This window comes from Rhinopithecus roxellana, chromosome 17, assembly GCF_007565055.1.
Source record: "Rhinopithecus roxellana isolate Shanxi Qingling chromosome 17, ASM756505v1, whole genome shotgun sequence".
Classification (NCBI taxonomy): Eukaryota; Metazoa; Chordata; class Mammalia; order Primates; family Cercopithecidae; genus Rhinopithecus; species Rhinopithecus roxellana.
The window spans coordinates 81,226,851-81,250,353 of NC_044565.1; the positions used below are offsets into that span (position 1 = coordinate 81,226,851).

The window sequence follows — 23,503 nt, forward strand, 5'->3', positions numbered from 1 at the left end:
TTTTTTTTTTTTTTTTTTTTTGACAGGGTTCCACTCTTTCATTCAGGGCTTACTGGAGCTTCCATCTCCTGGGCTCAAGTGATCCTTGTGTCTCAGCCTCCTGAGTAGCTGGGACTACCGAATGGCACATGCCACTATGCCTAGCTAATTAAAAACAAATTTTTTTTTTAGAGATGGGGTCTCACTTTGTTTCCCAGGCTGGTCTCAAACTCCTGGGCTCAAGTGATCCTTCCGCTTTGGCCTCCCAAAGTGCTCGGACTACAGGCTTGAGCCACTATATCAGGCCAAAATTAAAAACTTCTAGATGCTGACATGATGCTCACTGGAACACTTCAGAGTTTGGGTTTTTGGATTTGGGATGCTCAGCCAGTAAGTATACAGCAAATATTCCAAAAAAAAACAAAAAACAAAAAAAAAACCTCGAAATCTAAAACACTTCTGTTCCCAAGCATTCTGGATAAGGGATACTCAACCTGTAAAGAGTAAAATCCAGGCTGCATTTTCTTATATACCATATATATATATGGAGCAAATTCTTTCCCCCTTCACTGACATTACAACCAACACACAAATTAGATATAAAGTAAATACAAGACAACATTTGTCATACCTCTACATCTGAAGCACTTCGGGGCTGAGCTTGGCATAGCATATTTAATAACTGCAAAATTAATTCTTCAACATACTGAAGAGCATCATCATTAGACTCGAGAGTAGGATGAACTTGCCCCTGGACCTATAAACAAAAAGCAAAGTAATTAAAATGTGGGTTCCATATCATTAAACAAATTTTTAAAACTAAAAAATGTGGGTTTGTGGCCTGGCACGGTGGCTCATGCCTGTAATCCCAGCACTCCAGGAGACTGAGGCGGACAGATCACCTGAGGTCAGGAGTTTGGGACCAGCCTGGCCAACATGGTGAACCCCTATCTCCACTAAAAATACAAAAACTACCCAGGTGTGGTGCCATGCGCCTGTAATCTCAGCTATCCAGGAAGCTGAGGCAGGAGAATTGCTGGAACGCAGGAGGCAGAGGCTGCAGTGAGCCAAGATCGTGCCACTGCACTCCAGCCTGGGGGACAGAGCAAGACTCTTGTCTCAAAAAAAAAAAGTGGATTTGTACTTAAAAATGTGGTCTGGCTTGCAAGCACATATTTGAATGATACTGACCTAGAAGTCAGGAGTTCTCAACCCTTTTTCCCAGTCACATGCTTATATGTTCCTGGAGATCCAGTTTACCTAAATAATTTCAGCATGTTTTTTCTCATACTGTGGTTACAATACATTGCAGAAATGGGGAAAGGGAGAGGCTGAGGTGATGATAAAAGATACAGTTTATATGATTTTTGCCAGGAACCAGTTAGAACATTTATTCAACATTGTGCTTGGGCAAAACTGAACTACTATGGGCCTCTGACTGTTGTTTAATTTTACCATTCCTAATAAATGATAAAATCCAGGAAGAGCATGTCTCATCAAATTCACCAGTGTATCTATGGCAGCAAGCACTATGCAGGGCACACATAAATTTAAATAATATTTGTGAACACAAAGTCACCCTATATCAAAGGACACAAAATTTGTGACTGTCTATACTTTAGGAATATTGGTGGGCTAATAATCTTTACCTTCTTTCTCCTCAATCATTTCTTTAATTTTTTTTTTTTTTTAATTAAAAGTTTTACTTAAGAGTCCACACTGGAAAGCAGCCTTGACCATTTCTTCAGTTTAATCTCAGGCCAGTGGCCTCTGTAAAGCTTGCATGTCAATAAACACCATGATAGTCTTTACTTGCATCCCTTTGTTCCTTACTAAATAAATGGCAAAAAAAGACAGTACCAGGAGAGAAACACTAACATGTTCCAAAACATGCTCAACTCTCCAACAGGTAGGTACGGCACTTACTGGATGAAAGTGCACAGTACTCACTGGCTCAGGGCACACAATATGGCCTGTCCTACTACACTTCAATAATTGAGAGGGTGTGACAGCCTCAGTGTACAGGGAAAATTTTATAAACAGTGTACTAGGCTGGGTGTGGTGGCTAATGCCTGTAATCCTAACACTTTGAGGCTGACCAATGAGGAACGGTTAAGGCCAGGAGTTCAGGACCAGCCTAGGCAACACAGGGAAAACCTGTCTCTACCAAAGAAAAAAAAAAAAAAAAGCCCAGGAGGGTGGCACATGCCTGTAGTAGTCCCCACCTACTCCAGAGGCTGAGGTGGAAGAGTCGCTTAAATCCAGGATGCCAGGGCTGCGGTGAGCTATGATTACACCACTGTACTCCAGCCTGGCCAACAGAGGGAGACCCTGTCTCAAAACAACAATAAAAGATAATATCCTATATAATTCTTAAAAAGTACATATATGTATACATACATATGTATGCATTCATACACATTTTAAAGGCAAACAGCATTGGAACAATCCAGAACTGCATTAAGAGGTACTACATAGATTATGAGCTTTAAAACAAAATTTATTTATTTTTTATTTTTTTGAGACAGGGTCTCACCCTGTCATCCAGGCTGGAGTGCAGTGGCATGATCTCAGCTCACTGCAACCTCTGCCTCCTGGGTTCAAGCAATTCTCCTGTCTCTGCCTCCCTAGTAGCTGGGATTACAGGGACCTGCCACCATGCCCGGCCAATTTCTGTATTTTTAGTGGAGATGGGGTTTCACCATGTTGGCCAGGCTGGTCTCAAACTCCCGACCTTAGGTAATCCACCTGCCTTGGCCTTCCAAAGTGCTGGGATTACAGGCATGAGACCTTGTGCCCGGCCTAAAATAAATTTTTCTTAACAATTTAATTTTACAGGTGAAGAAACCCAGAAGGCTTAAATCATTTGCCCAAGAAGGTTTGATCATATTGAGTACAACAATTAGCAATCTGATCATAATTTGTTTACAAGTATCTCCACCTTGTTAGGTGACTGGATGGTTGTACAGTTAAAATAATAGAGAGTATGTACTAGAACCCAGAATTCATAATTCTGATTTCTGTGCTCTCCATTCACCATACCACCACACTCTGACTAATGTGTGTAGGTATCAAACCATATAAACTTATTCCTCTTCAATACTTAGCATGACCTTTAAAAAAACAAAACTGAAACTTGTAAAAGTTTTCTTTTTGTACACTGATTTGCATGCCCCCAATGGCTTAAACTGTCTTTTCAAATAACCTTTATCTTAATGACCAACATCTTCATTTGGCAGTGAATGCTAACACCACATGGTGGGCTATTTCTATCTGGTTCTCAGTCAAGTTCCTTTCATTTCTGAAACTCTTTCCTTAGTATTAGGACATACTCTATTCAATTTCTTCCCTAATTTCCTTATTCCTTTTCCATGTCCTTGTAGAGTTCCATATCTTCCTCCATTCCTCTACCCCTTCTACTCTTGATTGTTCACTCCCTTCTCTTCTGCCCCTTAAATAACCTCATTTACTTCCACATTTAACAGTCACCTGTATGGACAACCCCAAATCTATCCCTAGTCCTGATTTCTCTCCTCGGTTTTAGACCCAAACTTCAAATTACCTGTGAGATAGTTCCACCTATTCTACCAAAATCTTAAATTTAACATGAAAAAAAGAACAACTTAAGTTTTTTAGAAAAACACAATATAGACTGCTCCTGATTTCACTTAGATGTAGTCCTGGAAAATGTAGCTATAATTGGGGGGTTACATTCCAGTTCAAAGCTCCAGCATCACATAAACTATAGCTACAGATTTAAAAAACCACAGACTTAGAGTTAAAAGGGACTTTAGAAGTCATTTAACTAAGTCTCTCTATTTACTGTATTTATTTGTTTGAGACAGAGTCTTGCTGTCGCCCAGACTGGAGTGCAGTGGTGCGACCTTGGCTCACTGCAACCTCCACCTCCCGGGTTCAAGCAATTCTCCTGCCTCAGCCTCCCAACTAGCTAGGATTACAGGTGCCTGCCACCACGCTGGGCTAATTTTTTTTAGTATTTTTAGTAGAAACAGGGTTTTACCATGTTGGCCAGGCTGGTCTCAAATCCCTGACCTCAAGTGATCTGCCCACTTTGACCTCCCAAAGTGCTGGGATTACAGGCATGAGCCACTGCACCCAGCCAGTCCCTCTATTTAGATGATGAGAAAGAAAAAGGAGACACCCACAATCCAGTCACTAACTGTAAATACTGAACCCGGGCCTCCTGACTCTTTCCACTAAACCCTTGACTGTTGAACCTGGAGGAATCTGCAGAGTACCCTAGTAGACCCATAAGTGTAGGGAGTGGATGCCCATGGACCATATCTACTTACATAGTGGGCTTCCATATAAAACTTGGCTTGAAGTACGTTGTCATACTATTTAATAAACATCTATCTCACGTCATAAATGCAAATACAGTCCTATAAATCTTTTTAATTTGAAAAGGGAAAATCATCATTGGTTATACAAAGGACCCCAACGTTTATAAGTTATATAAAATATTAAAAATCTGACATAAATCTCAAATGGTAGAGAAGATAATAAATGTTAAAACGAAAATATTTCATCAATAATTCTAATTACCTTTTAAAAATATCAAAGGCCTTTGAAGGGTCTAGACATCCCGAAACATGTTTTAGAAAGTATTCAAGAAAGTATGATTAAGTTTTTTTGTAAGTTCATTGTTTTTCAAAGAAGCCCTTGTATATAATTCTTCACGAATATAGCTCCATTTCCAGCTGCTCTTCAATTTACACTTTATGCTGATGCAATCTGAACTATTTGCAGTTTGCTAAAACATGGCATGCAGTTTCACTCACACTGTTCCCCATGCCTGTCATTCATTTTCTTAACTTTTTTCATCTGCCTATTTGGCTTTTTTTTTTTCCAACTTTTTTTCTTTGTCCTTTTCTTCTTCTAAGCTATTTGAATTTCAAAACCCAGATTACACCCCATTTAGGAAGACTTCCTTGTTTCTTATCTTTAAGGCAGAATTAATCTCATTCATTTAACTGATTTGTTTAATCTATTAAATACCAGACTCTTTGTTAGGTGCTGGATATACAGATACGAATCAAACATAATCCCTGCTCATATGATCCTTATACTCTTCCCTGGGTTAATCCCTGTACTATGTACCACATTTCTGTTATTGGGTTTATCATGTTGACTTATAATTACATGTTCCCTTGTCTATTTCCTCTTTTGGACAGTGATGTTCCAACTAGGCAGGGCTTTATGTACTTATAATTTTCTCCTTTTTACTCTGAACCCCTGACGATTCAGGGGATACTCAAGGCTTCTGTGTTATAGAGGTGAGGGGAATAAAATATTTCTTTCTTGGAATTAAAATTGAAAAGGTGTGATGGTAAGACTAGAGAGTCTGGTTGTGTTTGGTTGATTTCAGGAGCATAAGCCTTTAAAGCAGAAACCATTCACCATACAAAAACAGAACTAAAACAGATGTTAATTATATAGAGTTGTATATAGCCACAACGGTGAAAATGCAATGGTTAAAAACAACAATGTGATACTGCTTATAATTCTAGCACATATAATTCAAATGTTGATTAAGTTTGGCACTTTGTATAAGCAAAGTTTTAGAAATTCATAATCGGTTTTATTTATTGGTGGTTACTAATATCCAAAGAAGAACTATTAAATAAATCAAACAAATCAACAGTTGGCTTAAACAGAAAATAAGGCATGATGCCAACTGTACTTCTAAGCTTCTGGACATTAACCTTTTTCACATCTTAAAATCTGTCAAATGGGAATCACAAAACTCATCCATGTATTTAAGAGATCGATAAATTGTTTTACCCCCTTGAAAACAAAAATAAAACTGAAAAACTCTAACTGAAAAACAAAGGCAATGATCCATACTTAAAAGGCAAGCAGAGTACCAACTCCTAAAAATACACAGACTGTTCTTTATTCTTTCAAGAAGATGCTGTTAGGATATTTCTTTAGAGAGCAAACAGAAGTAGTAGTATATTTCACATGTAGGCAGAATAAAAACACTTCTATTCCATGAGATAGTGTTACAGCCAAAGTGCTCCATTTCATCATAAATGGTACTCAGATACATTTAATAGATCAAATGATCCAAGTTCTTCAACTCTATATAGAATAGGTTACCCTGTCAAATCTTACGGCAGTCTTCAGAAGCCATGTACAGCTGATTCTGAGTTGCATGTGTGTTTATGAGCAATTATAAATAAGCACTTCAAATTCGGTTTAAACTATGTGGGTTTTCCCGGTTTTGCCATTTAATGGCAAAACATCAATTACTTTTGCACCAACCTAATAGTTTTCAAAAAACATTACATTTCATACTTATGTTTACTGACAGAAAATTTCATATACTTCTTTAACTATATTTTCTTAAAGTAATTTAAATATTACTAAATAATTAACAACAGCCTGAATAAGAATTTTATAGTAATTGTTCTTTTAAGGAGTAATTACTATATTCAATTAAAGATGAAAACTCTGGAATTATAAACTTTCCTTAAGGACTACTTGATTCTATCTGGACAGTTCGTTTTGTCTCTAGTAAGTTCCAGCAGATTCTGAAGCAACTTTGTTGGCTGTTATTGCCAGATTTTATGGAATCTGAAAAGGCAAAGGGATTTAGGTATATATCAATTCCTAGTTGTTTGATACGTAAGTCCTTCAACTGTATTCAGGAACCCCTTGGGTAAACTACCAGAAAATATTATGTTGAATTCTGATGAATCTTTCATATCCCTTGCTAGTTAATGGCTCTCTGGAGAACTGGAAAATTCTAAATTATGTTCTGTCATGTCTTGAGCTCAGATCTCCTACTTTTATTTATACATATAAAGACAGAATTTGAGATAAAACTGGTATTCTCAAAGCTAAATAATAAAGATTGGAATCATCAAATCTCTTAGTGTTACAATTCTTCAGTGAATGTTTGATGCTTTAGGTGCTTATTTCTCCTCATTCTGAGGTTAAAAACCAACGCAAAAATCTTCCATCAAGAAATAAAATTTAAGACCAGCTTGGGCCAGGAGCAGTGGCTTACGCCTGTAATCCCAGCACTTTGGGAGGCTGAGGTGGGTGGATCACCTGAGGTCAGGAGTTCGAGACCAGCCTGAGCAACATGATGAAACCCTGTGTGTACTAAAAACACAAAAATTAGTCAGGTGTGGTGGTGCCCACCTATAATCCCAGCTACTGGGGAGGCTGAGGCAGGAGAATCGCTTGAACCCAAGAGGTGGAGGCTGTAGTGAGCCGAGATCGTGCTACTGCACTCCAGTCTGGATGAGAGTGAAGACTGCATCTCAGAAAAAAAAAAAAAAAAAAAAAACCAGACCAGCCTGGCCAACATGGTGAAACCCCATCTCTAACAAAAATACAAAAATTAGCCGGGTGTGGTGGGGCACACCTGTAGTCCCAACTGAGGCAAGATAATTGCTTGAACCCAGGAGGCAGAGGTTGCAGTGAGCTGAGATGGTGCCACTGCACACCAGCCTAGGCGATAGAGTGATACCGTCTCGGGGGGGAGAAAGAAAAATTAAATTTAAAAAGACAAAAATCAAACAAATCAGAGCACTTACATCTTTCCCATAAATAAACTAAAAATATTTTCTCTGGCTGGGTGCGGTGGCTCATGCCTGTAATCCCAGCACTTTGGGAGGTCAAGGCAGGTGGATCAACTGAGGTCAGGAGTTCAAGACCAGCCTGACCAACATGGAGAAACCCCGTCTGTATGAAAAATACAAAATTAGCCGGGCGTGGTGGCACGTACCTGTAATCCCAGTTACTTGGGAGGCTAAGGCAGGAGATTCGCTTGAACCTGGGAGGTGGAGGTTGTGGTGAGCCAAGATCGCGCCATTGCACCCCAGCCTGGGCAACAAGAGCAAAACTCTGTCTCAAAAAAAAAAAAAAAAAAATTTGTCAGGCATGGTGGCACATGCCTGTAGTTCCAGCTACTCGGGAAGCTGAGGCACGAGAATCACTTGAAACTGGGAGGCAGAGGTTGCAGTGAGCCAAGATTGTGCCACTGCACTCCAGCCTGGGCAACAGAGCAAAACTCTGTCTCAACAGAAAAAAAAGGCATAGAGACCAAGAACAAAATGATGTGTTGGGGAAACTAGGTTGGACCATGGACCAAAGAGTACATGTAGGGAGACTGGAAGGCCCAGGTTGTATATCATGCTAAAGAGTTCGGAAGTGATCAGGGTAGCAGAAAATAATTGTAAGGTTTTAAATGAGACATGGACATAATTGGACTGTTTGCTGAAGTCAAAAATGTCAGTATGAAGGATGGGTTAAAAGAGATGAGGTTGAAGGAAGCAAAACTAGTTGGAATGATGCCACAGGCTCTGTAAGAAGAGAGAATGAAGACCTGGACCAAGGCAGAAACAGTGGGAGGTGGGAAAGAAGGGCCTGTTAAGGTAGAAGGAGGTAGGCTGGGATAACTATTTTTTTGGGTGGTGGGGGCAGCAACAAGAGAGAACCACCAACTTAGGATAGGAAATATTAGAAGACAATATTTTCCAGGAAAGATAAGAAATTCAAGTCTGACATGAGTTTAAGGTTCCTGTATTACATCTAGGGAAAGAAACCTGAAATTATTTTTTTATCAAGTGGCTCCTAAATTTTTTTCAACCTTTTTTTCTCCTTTAAAAGAAGGAAAGAGGCCGGGCGCGGTGGCTCAAGCCTGTAATCCCAGCACTTTGGGAGGCCGAGACGGGCGGATCACGAGGTCAGGAGATCGAGACCATCCTGGCTAACACGGTGAAACCCCATCTCTACTAAAAAATACAAAAAACTAGCCGGGCGAGGTGGCAGGCGCCTGTAGTCCCAGCTACTCGGGAGGCTGAGGCAGGAGAATGGCGTAAACCCAGGAGGCGGCGCTTGCCGTGAGCTGAGATCCGGCCACTGCACTCCAGCCTGGGCGACAGAGCGAGACTCCGTCTCAAAAAAAAAAAAAAAAAAAAAAGAAGGAAAGAAATAAAGAAAAGCAACAGTTAATAAATAAAAAACAAACTTGAGAGTCAGATGTGGTGGTTGACACCTATAATCCCATCTACTTGGGAGGCTGAAGCGGGAGGATTACCTGAGTCTAGGAGTCCGACACCAGCCTGGACAAAACAGAGAGACTCCATCTCAAAATATTATAATAAATGTTTAAAATTAAAAAAATTAAAAACAAAGTTGATACTTTGAAAAGTACTAATAGAAAAATTGCTAAAAGATCAAGAAAAAAAAGAGAAGGCACAAATACTACTGTATTATAAACAAGAAGGAGGGGCATGACTACAAATATAGCAGTTTAAAAAGAGAAAATTATGAGAAACTTCAAGGCAAGCTTTAAACATTTAGGTAAAGTGAACAAATTCCTAAAAATTGTAAATTATCAAAACTGACTCAAAAAGAAATAAAACATTTCTAATGGTTTTCTAATCATTAAAGAAATTGTATCAAAGGTTTAAAATCTTCCCACAAAGAAGGTAATTTTATCTTTCCAGAAATAGACAATTCCAACCTCACACAATGTGTGCTGTGTACAACTGACACTAAACCAAACCAACGCTGTCTAGGAAAGAATAACTGCTCATGGACATAGATGAAAAAAAATCATAAACAAAAGTAGAAAACTGGGCCGGGTGTGATGGCTCATGCCTGTAATCCCACCACTTTAGGAGGCTGAGGCTTGAGCTCAAGAGTTTGAAACTAGTCTGGGTAACAAAGCAAAAACTCATCACTACCAAAAACACAAAAATTAGCCAGGTGTGGTAGCACACACTTGTGGTCCCAGCTACTGGGGAGACTGAGGTGGGAGAATTGCTTGAGCCCAGGAGGCGGAGGCTGCAGTAAGCCCAGATCACACCAGTACACTCCAGCCTGGGTGACAGAGTGAGACCTTACCTTAAAAAAAAAAAAAAAAAAAGTAGCAAACCAAATTTAGATATGTTTAGAAAAGATACTACACCACGACCGACGGGCTTATTTCAGGAACTGAGACTGGTTCAACAAAAGTAAATCTTTTGTGATTCTTGCAATAACAAAATAAAGGGGAAAAATGACAATAGACGCAGAAAAGGTAACAATTCATGGTTCCTAATAAATATACAAGCAAAAACTTAGGTCCTAGAAATAGAAGAACATTTCCTAAACTTGATAAAGGATATAAACAAAAAGCCTACAACAAAAATCATAATCAAGAGTGCAATACTAAAAGAACTACCTTTAAAACCAGGGACAAGACAAGGATACCTACTATCACAATGTCTACTCAACATTGTCTGGAGGTCCTAGCCAATAAGACAAAAACGATTGGAAAGGAAGGAATATAACTGCTATTATTTGCAGGTAATATAATTATTCTAATTGAAAACCCAAAAGAATCTATAGAAAAATTACAAGAGTTAATAAGTGAGTTTAGTAAAATTGTTGACATAATCTATAAAAGATAGTTACACTCCTACATAAGCAAAAAACAGAAAATAGAATTTTTTAATGATAGTTGCAAAAATAAAATACAGTAACTATGAAAATAATCTTATAAAATGTGTCTAAAACCTTTATGGGCTAGGCACGGTGGCTCATGCCTGTAATCCTAGCACTTTGGGAGGCCAAGGCAGGTGGATCACATGAGGTCAGGAGTTCGACACCAGCATGACAAACATGGTAAAACCTTGTCTCTACTAAAAATACAAAAATTAAATGGGTGTGGTGGCGTGCATCTGGAATCTTAGCTGCTTGGGAGACTGAGGCAGGAGAATCGCTTGAACCCAGGAAGCAGAGGTTGCAGTGAGCCAAGATCATGCCACTGCACTCCAGCCCCAATGACAGAGTGAGACTCCTTCTCAAAAAAAAAAAAAAAAAAAAAATCCTTTATGAAGACAAATTTTTAAACTTTAATGAATGACATTTAGAAGACCTTAAATAGTATTAATGAAGTACCATAATATCTCAAGATGTCAATTTTCCCATACTCTAAACATTACAATTCCTATTAAAATTGAAACAATTTTCTGAAAAATTGAGATGTTGTTCCTAAATTTAGAAGAGCCAAGAACAACTAAGGCACTCCTATAAAGAAAAATCAGGCAAAAAACTATTTTTCCTGCCAGATAAAGACATGATTAAGCTACAGTGGTTAAGACAGTAAGATATTAGTGCAGAAACAGAAAGACCACCATAATGGAGAGCTTATATACAGATCCTGTATGAAAAGAATATAAAACAAAGAGCCAGTAGTATAGATTCATGAGGAAAGGATGGATCATCCAATATATAGTGCTAGGACACTGGCAAATTATTCCCTATCACACACCATATATAAAAACCAACTGAAAATGGATCAAGTACATAACAGGGATAAGCAAAAGATTCAGAAACATTTAGTAAAAGCATAGCAGGATATCTTTATAACCTGAGTTAGGAAATAATTTATTTAAAAAGACACAACAAGTATAAAATGAAGAAAAATCCTAATTCAATTTCATTAAGAACTACTGCTTAATCAACATATCACAAAAAGTGGAAAGATAAGTCACACACTGGGACACATACAACCTACGAAGGAAATATCCAGGATAAATAATGACAAAGTATTAATAAAAACAAACCCTCAATTTTATAAAATGGACAAAAGTCATGTACAGACATTTCATGAAAGGGGAAATACAACTGCCCCATAAATATTAGAAAGGTGCTCAGCCTCAGTCTCAATCTCCAGCCTCAGCCTTGCATTTATTTGTCTTCAAGTAAATACAAATAAAAACTACAAGACATTATTTTACACCTACTATTTTGACAAAAATTTTAAAATATAAGAATATCACGTATTGGTAAAGATATAAAGAAATGTGAATTTGTACCCATTACTGGTGGGAATAAAGAAATAACAATTTGGATTACAGTTTAACATTATTTAGTAAAGTTAAACACACACACACACACATTATGATCCAGCAGTTCTTCTTCTAAATACATTACAGGAGGGGTCCCCAACACCTGGCTGCCAACCAATGAATCCCCCGAACTCCATTAGGAATCGGGCTGCACAGCAGGTGAGCAGCCTACCAGGGAGCATTACCACCTGAGCTCCATCTGTCAGATCAGCAGGAGCATTAGATTCTCATTGTCATGGGACCGTGAAACCTACTGTGAATTGTGCATGTGAGGGATCTAGGTTGCACACCTTATGAGAATCTAATGCCTGGTGATCTGAAGTGGAACAGTTTTATCCCAAAAACATTCCCCCACTGTGGAAAAGCTGTCTTCCACAAAACCAGTCCCTGCTGCCAAAAAGGTTGGGGACTGGTTAGGCACGGTGGCTCATGCCTGTAATCCTAGCACTTTGGGAGGCCGAGGCGGGCAGATCATGATGTCAAGAGTTTGAGACCATGCTGGCCAACATGGTAAAACCCCGTCTCTACTAAAAATACAAAAATTAGCCAGGCATGGTGGCATGGGCCTGTAGTCCCAGTTACTCGGGAGGCTGAGGCAGGAGAATTGCTTGAATCTGGGAGGCGGAGGTTGCAGTGAGCCAAGATCGCGCCACTGCACTCCAGCCTGGACGACAAGAACAAGGCTCTGTCTCAAAAAAAAAAAAAAAAGATGAGGACTGCTACATTATAGAACTCTTACATGTGTGCAACAGATGAACAAGCACAAAAATGTTAACAGCAGTGCTTAAAAAGCAAAACTTGGAAACAACCAGAATGTCCATCAACATTAGAATGGACCAATACATTGCAGTAGATTTAGAAAACGAGTATTACTTACCAGCACAAATGAATGACCTAAAAGTTACACACAATAACATAAATGTAATCTCAAAAACATAAAATGAGGCAAAAATATAAGTTACAGAACAATATAAACAATATGATCCATTTATATCAAGTTCAGAAAAAAGCAAAACCAAACTGTATTCATTGTTTACTAATTTATACATATGTGACAAAACTATAAAGTAATTTAAGTACTTGATTAATCTAAAACTCGGCCATTACCTCCAGGGGAGGGGAAAGAAGATGCAATCAGTTAGGAAACTACAGAAGCCTTTAAAAATATTAGAAATACTTTTTTCTTTTTTTTTTTGAGATGGAGTCTCACTCTGTTGCCCAGGCTGGAGTGCACTGGTGCAATCTCGGCTCACTGCAACCTCCACCTCCTGAGTTCAAGCGATTCTCCTGCCTCAGTCTCCTGAGTAGCTGGGATTACAGGCATGTGCCACCATGCCCAGCTAATTTTTGCATTTTTAGTAGAGACAGAGTTTCACCATGTTGGTCAGGCTGGTCTCAAACTCCTGACCTTGTGATCTGCCTGCCTTGGCCTCCCAAAGTACTGGGATTACAGGCGTGAACCACTGTGCCTGGACAGAAATACTTCATTTTTTAACCTGTATGTTAGGTACATACACGTTCATTTCATTATTATTTAAACCAGTGGTCTCCAACCTTCTTGGCACCAGGGACTGGTTTTGTGGAAGACAGTTTTTCTACAGACTTGGGGAACGTGGGTGGGGAAGCATGCATAAAGTCAGTGGTCCCCAACCGTTTTGGCACCAGGACCAGTTCTGCACAAGACAACTTTTCCACAGACTCGGGTGGGTAGGATGGTTTCAGGACGATTCAAGTGCATTACATTTATTACTTTATTTCTATTATTACATTGTAATATATAATAAAATAATTATACAACTCACCATAATGTAGAATCAATGGGAGCCCTGAGCTTGTTTTTCTGCAACTAGACGGTCCCGTATGGGGGGATGGGAGACAGTGACAGATCATCAGGCATTAGATTCTCGTAAGGAGTGCGCAACCTAGATGCCTCACATGCACAGTTCACAACGGGAATCGTGCTCCTGAGAATCGAATGCCTCCACTGATCTGGAAAGAGGCAGAGTTCTGGCAGTAATGCAAGTGATGGTGAGTGGCTGTAAATACAGATGAAGCTTTGCTCACCTACTCATTGCTTACCTCCTGTGGTGCGGCCTGGTTCCTAACATGCCATGGACCAGTATCAGTTCGTAGCCTGGGGGTTGGGGACCCCTGATTTAAACTGAACATTTAAACTGAACATTTAAACTGAAGTTACATGCACTCTTAAATGTATATTTCAAAGCTTTAAGAAATTAAAATAATATTTTTCTAGTTTTGAAAGTCTTAAGTGTTTTCTTTAATGAATGTTACAAAATACAAATAGTATATCACTTTTTTTTTTGTTTGTTTGAGACAGAGTCTCACTCTGTCACCCAGGCTGGAGTGCAGTGGCACCATCTTGGCTCACTGCAAGCTCCGCTTCCTGGGTTCACACCATTCTCCTGCCTCAGCCTCCCAAGTAGCTGGGACTACAGGCACCCGCCACCACGCCCGGCTAATTTTTTCTGTATTTTTAGTAGAGTCGGGGTTTCACCATGTTAGCCAGGATGGTATCGATTTCCTGACCTTGTGATCCACCTGCCTCGGCCTCCCAAAGTGCTAGGATTACAGGCATGAGCCACCAGCCACGCCCGGCCAATAGTGTATCACTTTTTAAAGTAAACAAAAATACTCCTATTTTTAATTTGGATGCTGAGTATTAAGAAAAACAAATAAATTGATACAACTATAAACCCGGTCCTGGTATTTAGGCATGTGAGATTTTACAAGTTTTTAACTGTAATTTTTTTTTTTGCACTGATAGCCTAGTAATAACCAAATTAGAATTTGTTGGCTATCAATAAAGAATATTTTATCAGCAACAGAAACCATTTAAAAACTTGGAAGAATTGTGATAGGCTAGCTAAAATACAACCTACAAAATAATTTTTGTAAGGCCAGGAACAGTGGCTCACATGTATAGTACCAGCACTTTGGAAGGCTGAGGCACGTGTATTGCTTGAGCTGAGGAGTTCAAGACCTACCTGGGCAACACAGTGAGACCTTGTCTCTCCAAAAAAAAACCAAAAAATTAACTGGGCGTCAGTGGTCCCAGCTACTCAGACCTGTCTCGAAAACAAGAACAAAAAATAATTTTTGTAGCTGTAATGCAAGATGGTGCTTATTTATTAGTAAAGAATGTTCATAGTGGCTGGTTGTGGTGGTTCAGGCCTCAATCTCAGCACTGTGGTAAGTGTAGGCAGGTGGATCACTGGAGGTCAGGAGTTTGAGACCAGCCTGGCCAACATGGTGAAACCCCGTCTCTAATAAAAATACAAAAATTCGCCAGCCATGGCAATGCGCAGCTGTAATCTCAGCTTCTTGGGAGGCTGAGGCAGCAGAATCACTTGAACCCTGGAGGCAGAGGCTGCAGTGAGCCGAGATCGCAGCACTGCATTCTACCTTGGGCGACAGAGTGAGATTCTGTCCTCAGAAATAAAAAGAAAAAGAAAATTTGCCAAGCATGGTAGCTTACACCTGTAATCCCAGCACTCTGGGAGACCAAGGCAGGTGGATTATCTAAGGTTAGGAGTTTGAGACCAGCCTGGCCAACATGGCAAACCCTGTCTCTACTAAAAATACAAAAATTAGCCAGGCATGGTGGCAGGTGCCTGTAATCCCAGCTACTTGGAAGGCTGAGGCAGGAGAATCACTTGAACCCAGGAGGCAGAGGTTGCAATAAGCACCACTGCACTCCAGCCTGGCCAACAGAGCAAGACTCTGTCTCAAAAAAAAAAAAAAAAGAATATTCATAGTTATATATTGGTAAATATTTTTATAAAAATTTGCTTATTCAACCTTTTTTGATAAAACCAATTTTAAAAACAATTTGTGGGTACACAGGTGCACATATTTATGGGGTACATAAGACACTTGACACAGATATGTAATGCATAATAGTTACATCATGGTAAATGGGGTATCCATTCCCTCAAGCATTTACCCTTTGTGTTACAAACAATCCAATTATACTTTCAGTTATTTTAAAATGTACAATTAAATTACTACTGACTAGTCGCCCTGTTGTGCTATCAAATACTAGGTCTTGTTCATTCTAATTACTTTTTGTACCCAGTAGCTATCCCCACAGAGGTATCTTACAGTAATAATCAAATTTTACTTTAAATTTATTTGAGTACAGGTTGAAATCTAGCTATGTCTGAGGCTCAAAAAAGAGCTTAGTGCTTGCTTCGGCAGTACGTATACTGAAAACAAAATGATACAGAGATTAGGATGGCTCCTGCGCAAGGATGACATGTATATTTGTGAAGCGTTCCATTATTATTATTTTTTAATTTTTTAAAAAAAGAGAGCTTAAGGCCAAAAATATGGATCTGGGATTCATCCAATCACCCACAGGTGTCAAAGTCAAATGTAGATAAAAATGTAGATACAAACCTCCAAATTTAACATTTTATTTGGGAAGAAAGAATTGTAATTTGGGGCATAGATGTAGACTGGGTGGTCTTCAGTATGTCCAAACAACAAAGATATGGTTGGGGGTTTTATAAAGAAGAAGAAATGTTCTATGTGGTCTTGATAGAAAGTTTATTGGTATTAGTAAGGCTTTGGGGAGCTGGCAAACTCCAGTTGGTGAGCAAAATTAGTCCCAGAGTTGTTGCAAGTTATCTCAGCAGACATAGATAACACTGGTTTTTGTTTATATAAATAGGCAGTTTTAGCTGCTGGACTTGTAGAGAATTACATTTCTAGAGCAATGTTACAGACCCTGAACACTTTTTCCCCTTGGCCCCTCTACTGATTTAGTTGGGTATGACAAAAATGACCCAATTCAGATGATTCACTTTCACACAGGTAATAGAAATAGTACAAGGAGATAAAAATCTCCCAGTCCAAGGTGGACAGGAGCAATTTAAAGCAGAATGGAATCTTGGGACACACCCACATCCAAGCAGCAAGCAGATGAAGATGAGGCAAAAGAATCAGGAAATGGTGGTTAGGGTATATTCTTAAGGAAGTCAGAAGTAATACACAGAAACCAGTCTCCAGGAGCTTCAAATGTTACAAAACGCAAACTGAATATTTTTAAAAAATTAATGTAGCAATAGCACAGAATTAGTGGCCTTTGAGAGAAGAATATGAATAGAGTAGCTGGAGCAAAACCCAAATTATAAGCAGTTGAGGAATAGATGGTAGGAGAAAGATGGGAAAGAGGAATCCTGAATATAGACTGTTCTTGGAAAAAGTTATTCTCATACCTTACAAGTAGAAATGCTAACTGATAAAGACTTTTTGAAAAGTAATCTGGCAACCACTATCAAAATTAAAAATATACCCTTTGTCTAGAAAATCCACTTTTGGGAATTTATCCTGTAAAAATAAAAGGGTATACATACAAAGATTTTATTGCATAGTGGCAAAAAACAGAAATAATATAAATGACCACCAGTAAGGGCAGTAAGGGAATGGTTGGATACATTGTGGAATATGATTGTTATGGGCTGAATAGTGTCCCTCCAAAATTCATATGAAGTCCTAAGCCCCAGCACCTCAAAATGTGAATGTATTTTGAGACAAAGTCTTTAAAGAGGTAATTAAGTTAAAATGAGGTCATTAGGGTAAGGCCTGAATCCAGTCCAAGACTGGTATCCTTAGTAAGAGGAGGAAATTTGAATACAGAAGAAAGACCATGTGAAGAAACAGGGAAAAGACAGCCATCACTATGCCAAGGAGAGACACCTCAGAAAAAAACAACCCACCAACATCTTCATCTTGGGCTTCTAGCCTCCAAAACTGTGAGAAAATTAATTGCTGTTGTTTAAGCCACTCAGTCTGTGGTACTTTGTTATGGCACCCCTAGTAAACTAATACAACTATATATGTAGCCATGAAAAAGAACAAAGTAGAGCTATAAAGTGAGGTGTTTTTTGGTTTTTTTTTTTTTTTTTGAGATGGAGTCTCGCTCTGTCACCCAGGCTGGAGTGCAGTGGCGCGATCTCCGCTCACTGCAAGCTCCGCCTCCCGGGTTCACATCATTCTCCTGCCTCAGCCTCCCAAGTAGCTGGGACTACAGGCGCCCACCACCTCGCCCGGCTAGTTTTATGTATTTTTTTGTATTTTTTTTTTTTTTTTTTGAGACGGATTCTCGCTGTGCCGCCCAGGCTGGAGTGCAGTGGCCGGATCTCAGCTCACTGCAAGCTCCGCCTCCCGGGTTTACGCCATTCTCCTGCCTCAGCCTCCCGAGTAGCTGGACTACAGGCGCCCGCCACCTTGCCCGGCTAGTTTTTTTGTATTTTTTAGTAGAGACGGGGTTTCACCGTGTTAGCCAGGATGGTCTCGATCTCCTGACCTCGTGATCCACCTACCTCGGCCTCCCAAAGTGCTGGGATTACAACAGGCGTGAGCCACCGCATCCTGCTAAGTGAGGTATTCTTAAGTTAGAAAAGAAGGTATTCTTAAGTGAGAAAACTCACAAAAAAATGTAAAATACAGGGAATTCTCAAAAAAAAAAAAAACCCACATATACATATATACACGTGTATGTGTAATTATAAATTAAGTACATATTAACACACAAGCATGACAGCATGGAGAGAAACATGGAAGAATATAACCTTTGTTGTCAACATGGGTTATAAATGGTCCTGGGCAAGGCAGGGATGTGAATAGAAAAGGGGGAAAGAATGAATCATTTCTCCCCCAAAGCTCTACTATAAAGTACTCATATTTAAACACATTTATAACATTTATGTCTATGTGTATATAAAATAAAATATAAATTTAATTAAAATTTTTCATTGGTATGTGGTTTACGCCAGTGTATATATTAACCATGGGAAAGATATATTTAAAGTCCTTTCCCACAGAAAATAACTACACACATCAAATTCCAAACGTGTCAAGTGCTAAATTCATATCATTTTTCATGTTTTGCTTTAAAAACAGTATGACCTTCCTAAACAACTTTTTAAACATATTACTATGTGATAACAGAGTTCCCACCAATAAAGCAAGGAACTGACTCAAGAAGAGTTTCTGACGGTTTTTTAGTTCCTCTTCAACTGTGCTCTTTATATTCCAAAAGTGGCATGTATCCCTTTATCAATGATGTCCCGACACAGATGGGGCGCTTTATCAAATTCCCAGTGTTTTCTCTGCTAGTGTTCCCATCTATCCTATCCTATTTTTATTTTTATTTTTTTATTTTTTTTGATACAGGGTCTTACTCTGTCACGAGGCTGGACTGCAGTGGCGTGTTCACAGCTCACTGCAGCCTTGACCTCTTGGGCCCAAGTGATTCTCCCACCTTAGCCTCCTGAGAAGCTGGGACTACAGGCATACACCACCATGCTCAGCTAATTTTTTCATTTTTTTGTAGAAATGGGTGTCTTACTATGTTGCTGAGGATGGTCTTAAACTCCAGTGATCCTTCTCTCTCAGCCTCCCAAAGTATTGGGATTCCAGGCATGGGCAGTTATCTTACCCTATTTTAAGTTTCAGTCACATTCTAAGAGGTATATTTAAAGCTGGAATGGCAATTCACAATACATGTGATATATGTCTACTGCCTATCATTGGCAGTCTTCCTTAAAATGCCAAGAGATGGCAACTGTGATCCAAGTGTCTTTCTACTATCTTCATCAATTAATTTGCTCATAACCTCTAAGCAGTAGATTCTAGTTTCCAGTAAACCAAAGCCATAACAAGCAATGAAAAAAACTTTTCAAATTCAAACTTCTCCAAATAAATCAGATTCCTTGATATATGACCACTTCACAGCAAACTGATTTACTAGATGAACTAAACAGATTTCTTCACATTTACAGAAACTATCATTTCTAGACAATAAAATGGTCAGTGTTATCTGTGAATTCCACCTACGAATTTTATCAATTTTTCAGACTTTCTGAGTAATGGAAAGGCTATATCCCAAATATGATACATGCACACATTCAACAGATAGTATAAGAGACACAACCCCCACCCTCAAGGAGCTTAGAAGTACAATAGGGGAACTAGACCATCAAACAAACAATTTATTTAAACATAATAATAAACAAAAGTATAACTATATAAGAGGCAGGGTAGTAAGAAGGTTAAGTGTGGGCTACATTGTCTACATTAAAATATTTGTTCTTTCAATCACCAGAGTGTAACCCTGGGCAAATTACTTACTCCTTCTGGTAATATTACATACCAATATATTGTCAGTCTTTAATAAATGTTACCTGTAGCTATTATTGATGTTCTTGTTAAAGTACAGGATACCATGAGGCTACCAAATGGGCGCCTAAGTTAACCTAGTGGTTCTGGAAAAGATTATAGCTGAAAGCTGAAGGATGAGCAGAATTTAGGTGAAAAGTGTATTGGTGAAGTGAGAAGGATAACATTCTAGGCAAAGGAAGCAGACTGTATACAAGTGAAGGGGAGAGTGAAGGAAATGAAATTAAGAGTTAGATAGGGCCCAGATCACTGGCCAGATACAGGTACATATACTAGGATAAGGAATACTGTAAGATGAGCAGATGTTTTCATAAGTGGGAGAGGGAACAAGAGATCAAGAGTTCTGGACTCCAGGCCGGGCGCGGTGGCTCAAGCCTTTAATCCCAGCACTTTGGGAGGCCGAGACGGGCGGATCACGAGGTCAGGAGATCGAGACCATCCTGGCTAATACGGTGAAACCCTGTCTCTACTAAAAACTACAAAAAACTAGCCGGGCGACGAGGCGGGCGCCTGTAGTCCCAGCTACTCGGGAGGCTGAGGCAGGAGAATGGCGTAAACCCGGGAGGCGGAGCTTGCAGTGAGCTGAGATCCGGCCACTGCACTCCAGCCACCCAGGCAGAGCAAGACTCCGTCTCAAAAAAAAAAAAAAAAAAAAGAGTTCTGGACTCCATTATGCTTGAGATCTTTGAGACATGCAATTAGCAAACAGGCAGTTTAACATACTACGTGTTGGGAAGGAAGCCTGGATTACGTTTTTAATAATTTTATCATATAATGCCCTGTCCTATCAAAATAAGAAGTGATTAGATATTAAATCACTATAAAATAAAAATGCCCTTCCCCGACAATTCCATGTTGGTAGACAGGAAAGCTAGAGGAAAATTAGTGTAAAACAGGAACACTAGAAATGGCTTTTCCCCACATCTTTCTACTTTACTAAAACATGGCTGGATGTCCTAGGAAAGGAAGGGAGTCTGTTGACTCCTGGGCTCAACTGTGACAAATATATTCTTCAAAAGGGAAATACTCACGGTTGTGTTTTATTTTTTTTTGAGACAGAGTCTCATTCTGTTGCCCAGGCTGGAGTGCAGTGGCACGATCTCGGCTCACTGCAACCTCTGCCTCCCCGGTTTAAGCGATTCTCCTGACTCAGCCTCCCAAGTAACTGGAATTACAGGCACCTGCCACAATGCCTGGCTAATTTTTGTATTTTTAGTAGAAATGGGGTTTCGCCATTTTGGCCAGGCTGGTCTTGAACTCCTGACCTCAGGTGATCCACCCACCTCAGCCTCCCAAAGTGCTGGGATTACAGGCATGAGCCACTGCATCTGGTGACAGTTTTTGAAAATTATACTATTATGCACAAATGGTTGGGTATAGAAGCCGCTTCAATGCAAGGGAAGAGAAGAAAAACAATGCCACAGAATCATAGATCTGCTTTAGATTTCCAGATAAATCACATTATTTAGTATTTATTAACTATTCATATAGTAATACTTCATAAGAATATTTTCTTAGAACAAAGTATCTTAGTTTTGTAAATACTAACCACTGCCAACATGGCAAGAATAGTGGCACTGTCATGTAACAGTCATGTTTACAAAATAAAGTGGTCTTACGTCTATGGACCATGACTAACTTAGTAATTTTACATTTTTGGGGTGGCAAAACAATTAAACACAGAATATTTACAATGGCCTCAATAACACCTGCTCTTTTCTTGGAGACTGCTAAGAGGAGTTGTAATTAGATCTGTCTTGGACGTCTGACTTTATCTGTATAATCTTAGGCAACTCATTAAATCTCCAAAGTCTCAAGCGTCTCACCTGAAAATGGCAATTATCACCACCAGAGGATAACATGATGATCAAATGAGATAACATGTCAGAAAGTGCTTTATTTTATTTTATTTTTGAGACAGAGTCTCACTCTGTCACCCAGGTTGGAGTGCAGTGGTGCAATCTTGGTTCACTGCAACCTTTGCCTCCCCTCTCCTCCCAGGATCAAGAGGTTCTCCCACCTCAGCCTCTGGAGTAACTGGGACTACAGGTGCATGCCACCATGCCCAGCTAATTTTTAATTTTTTTTTTTAGAGATGGGGCTTAGCCACATTGCCCAGGCTGGTCTTGAACTCCTGGGCTCAAGTGATTCTCCGGCCTTGGCTTCCCAAAGTGCTGCGATCACAGGCGTGAGTCACTGCACCCAGCCAAAATTGCTTTAAAATGTGGTAGAATGCTAAATAATTATTAGTAGTCCTTACTCACATTAACCACATGAAGTAAGGTGTAAATATTAACAGCTGAATTAAACATAAAAACCTAGATTATTACACTTTAACTCATCAATCTGATAAATTTCTCTTTAAAGATACACCAACAAAATCCAGTTTACCCCACTTTCCATCAGATAATCCCATATATCAGTGGTTCTTAAACCATGCATAACAATAAACTGAAAAGGGCTTTTTTTTTTTTTTTTTAAATGCAGCATTCTAGGCCCCACCAATACAAATTCTACTTTAGTATGCCTGGGATGGAGCCAAGGAAGTGACTTTTTTTTTTTTCCAATTGTGGTAAAATACACACAACACAAAATTTACCATTTAACCATTTCTACATGCACAATTCAGTAGCATTGTTGTGCAACCATCACTACTATCCATCTCCAGAACTTTTCCATCATCTTGGCCTGGAACTCTGCACCAATTAAACAATAAATCCCCAATTCCTCCCTGCAGGCTCTGGAAACTACCATTCTACTTTCTGTCTCTATGAATTGAACTCTTCTAGGTATCTCAGAAGTGAAATCGTGTAATATTTGTCCATTTGTTTTTGGCTTCTTTCACTTAGTAAAATGTTTTCAAGGTTCGCCCATGCTGCAGCACCAGAATTACATTCCTTTCTAGGGCTGAATAATATTCTATTACATGTATGTATATACTACATTTTATTTATCTATTCATCTGGTAATTGACATGTGGTTTGTTTCTACCTTTTGGCTATTGTGAAAAGTGCTGCCTGTAAAAACTGGTGTACAAATATCTGTTCAAATCCCTGCTTTCAATTATTTGGAGTACACAACTAGAAGTGGAATTACTAGATCATACAGTAATTCTATGGTTAGTTTTTTGATGAACTGCCATACTGTTTTTTACAGAAGCTATATACCATTTTAGATTCCCACCAGCAATGCACAAAGTTTCCAGTTTCTTTACATCCATGTGGTTGTCCTTTGGTTTTCATTTTTGGTTTTTTATTTTAAATAGTAGCCACCCCAATTGGTATGAAGTGGTATCTCACTGTGGTTTTCATTTCCATTTCGCTAATGATGAATGTGGCTTTACAAAACAAAACAAACCAAAACAAAACAAAACAAAACAAAACAAAACAAAACATCTCTTGTGATACTGATAGAGTGGCCAGTCAAGAGATCACATTCTT

At 39.2% G+C, this 23,503-nt stretch overlaps 1 protein-coding gene and 1 non-coding gene across 5 annotated transcripts in view; one reads left to right on the top strand and one right to left on the bottom strand.

The window, feature by feature from the left end:
* SOS1 (SOS Ras/Rac guanine nucleotide exchange factor 1) overlaps positions 1–23,503 on the bottom strand; it is a 144,629-nt gene that overhangs the window by 87,162 nt on the left and 33,964 nt on the right. For 3 of the 4 annotated variants that reach the window (XM_010364141.2, XM_010364142.2, XM_030920974.1), the window contains exon 2: positions 611–736. In XM_010364141.2, coding sequence (XP_010362443.1) covers positions 611–736 — 126 coding nt within the window. Of the gene's footprint in view, positions 1–610; positions 737–7,741; positions 7,759–23,503 lie in introns of those variants that run through there. The other variant, XM_030920975.1, reaches the window with a different exon arrangement.
* Positions 16,061–16,164, top strand: LOC115894400. The gene has a single exon (XR_004054527.1). It is a non-coding gene; the product is annotated as a U6 spliceosomal RNA (small nuclear RNA).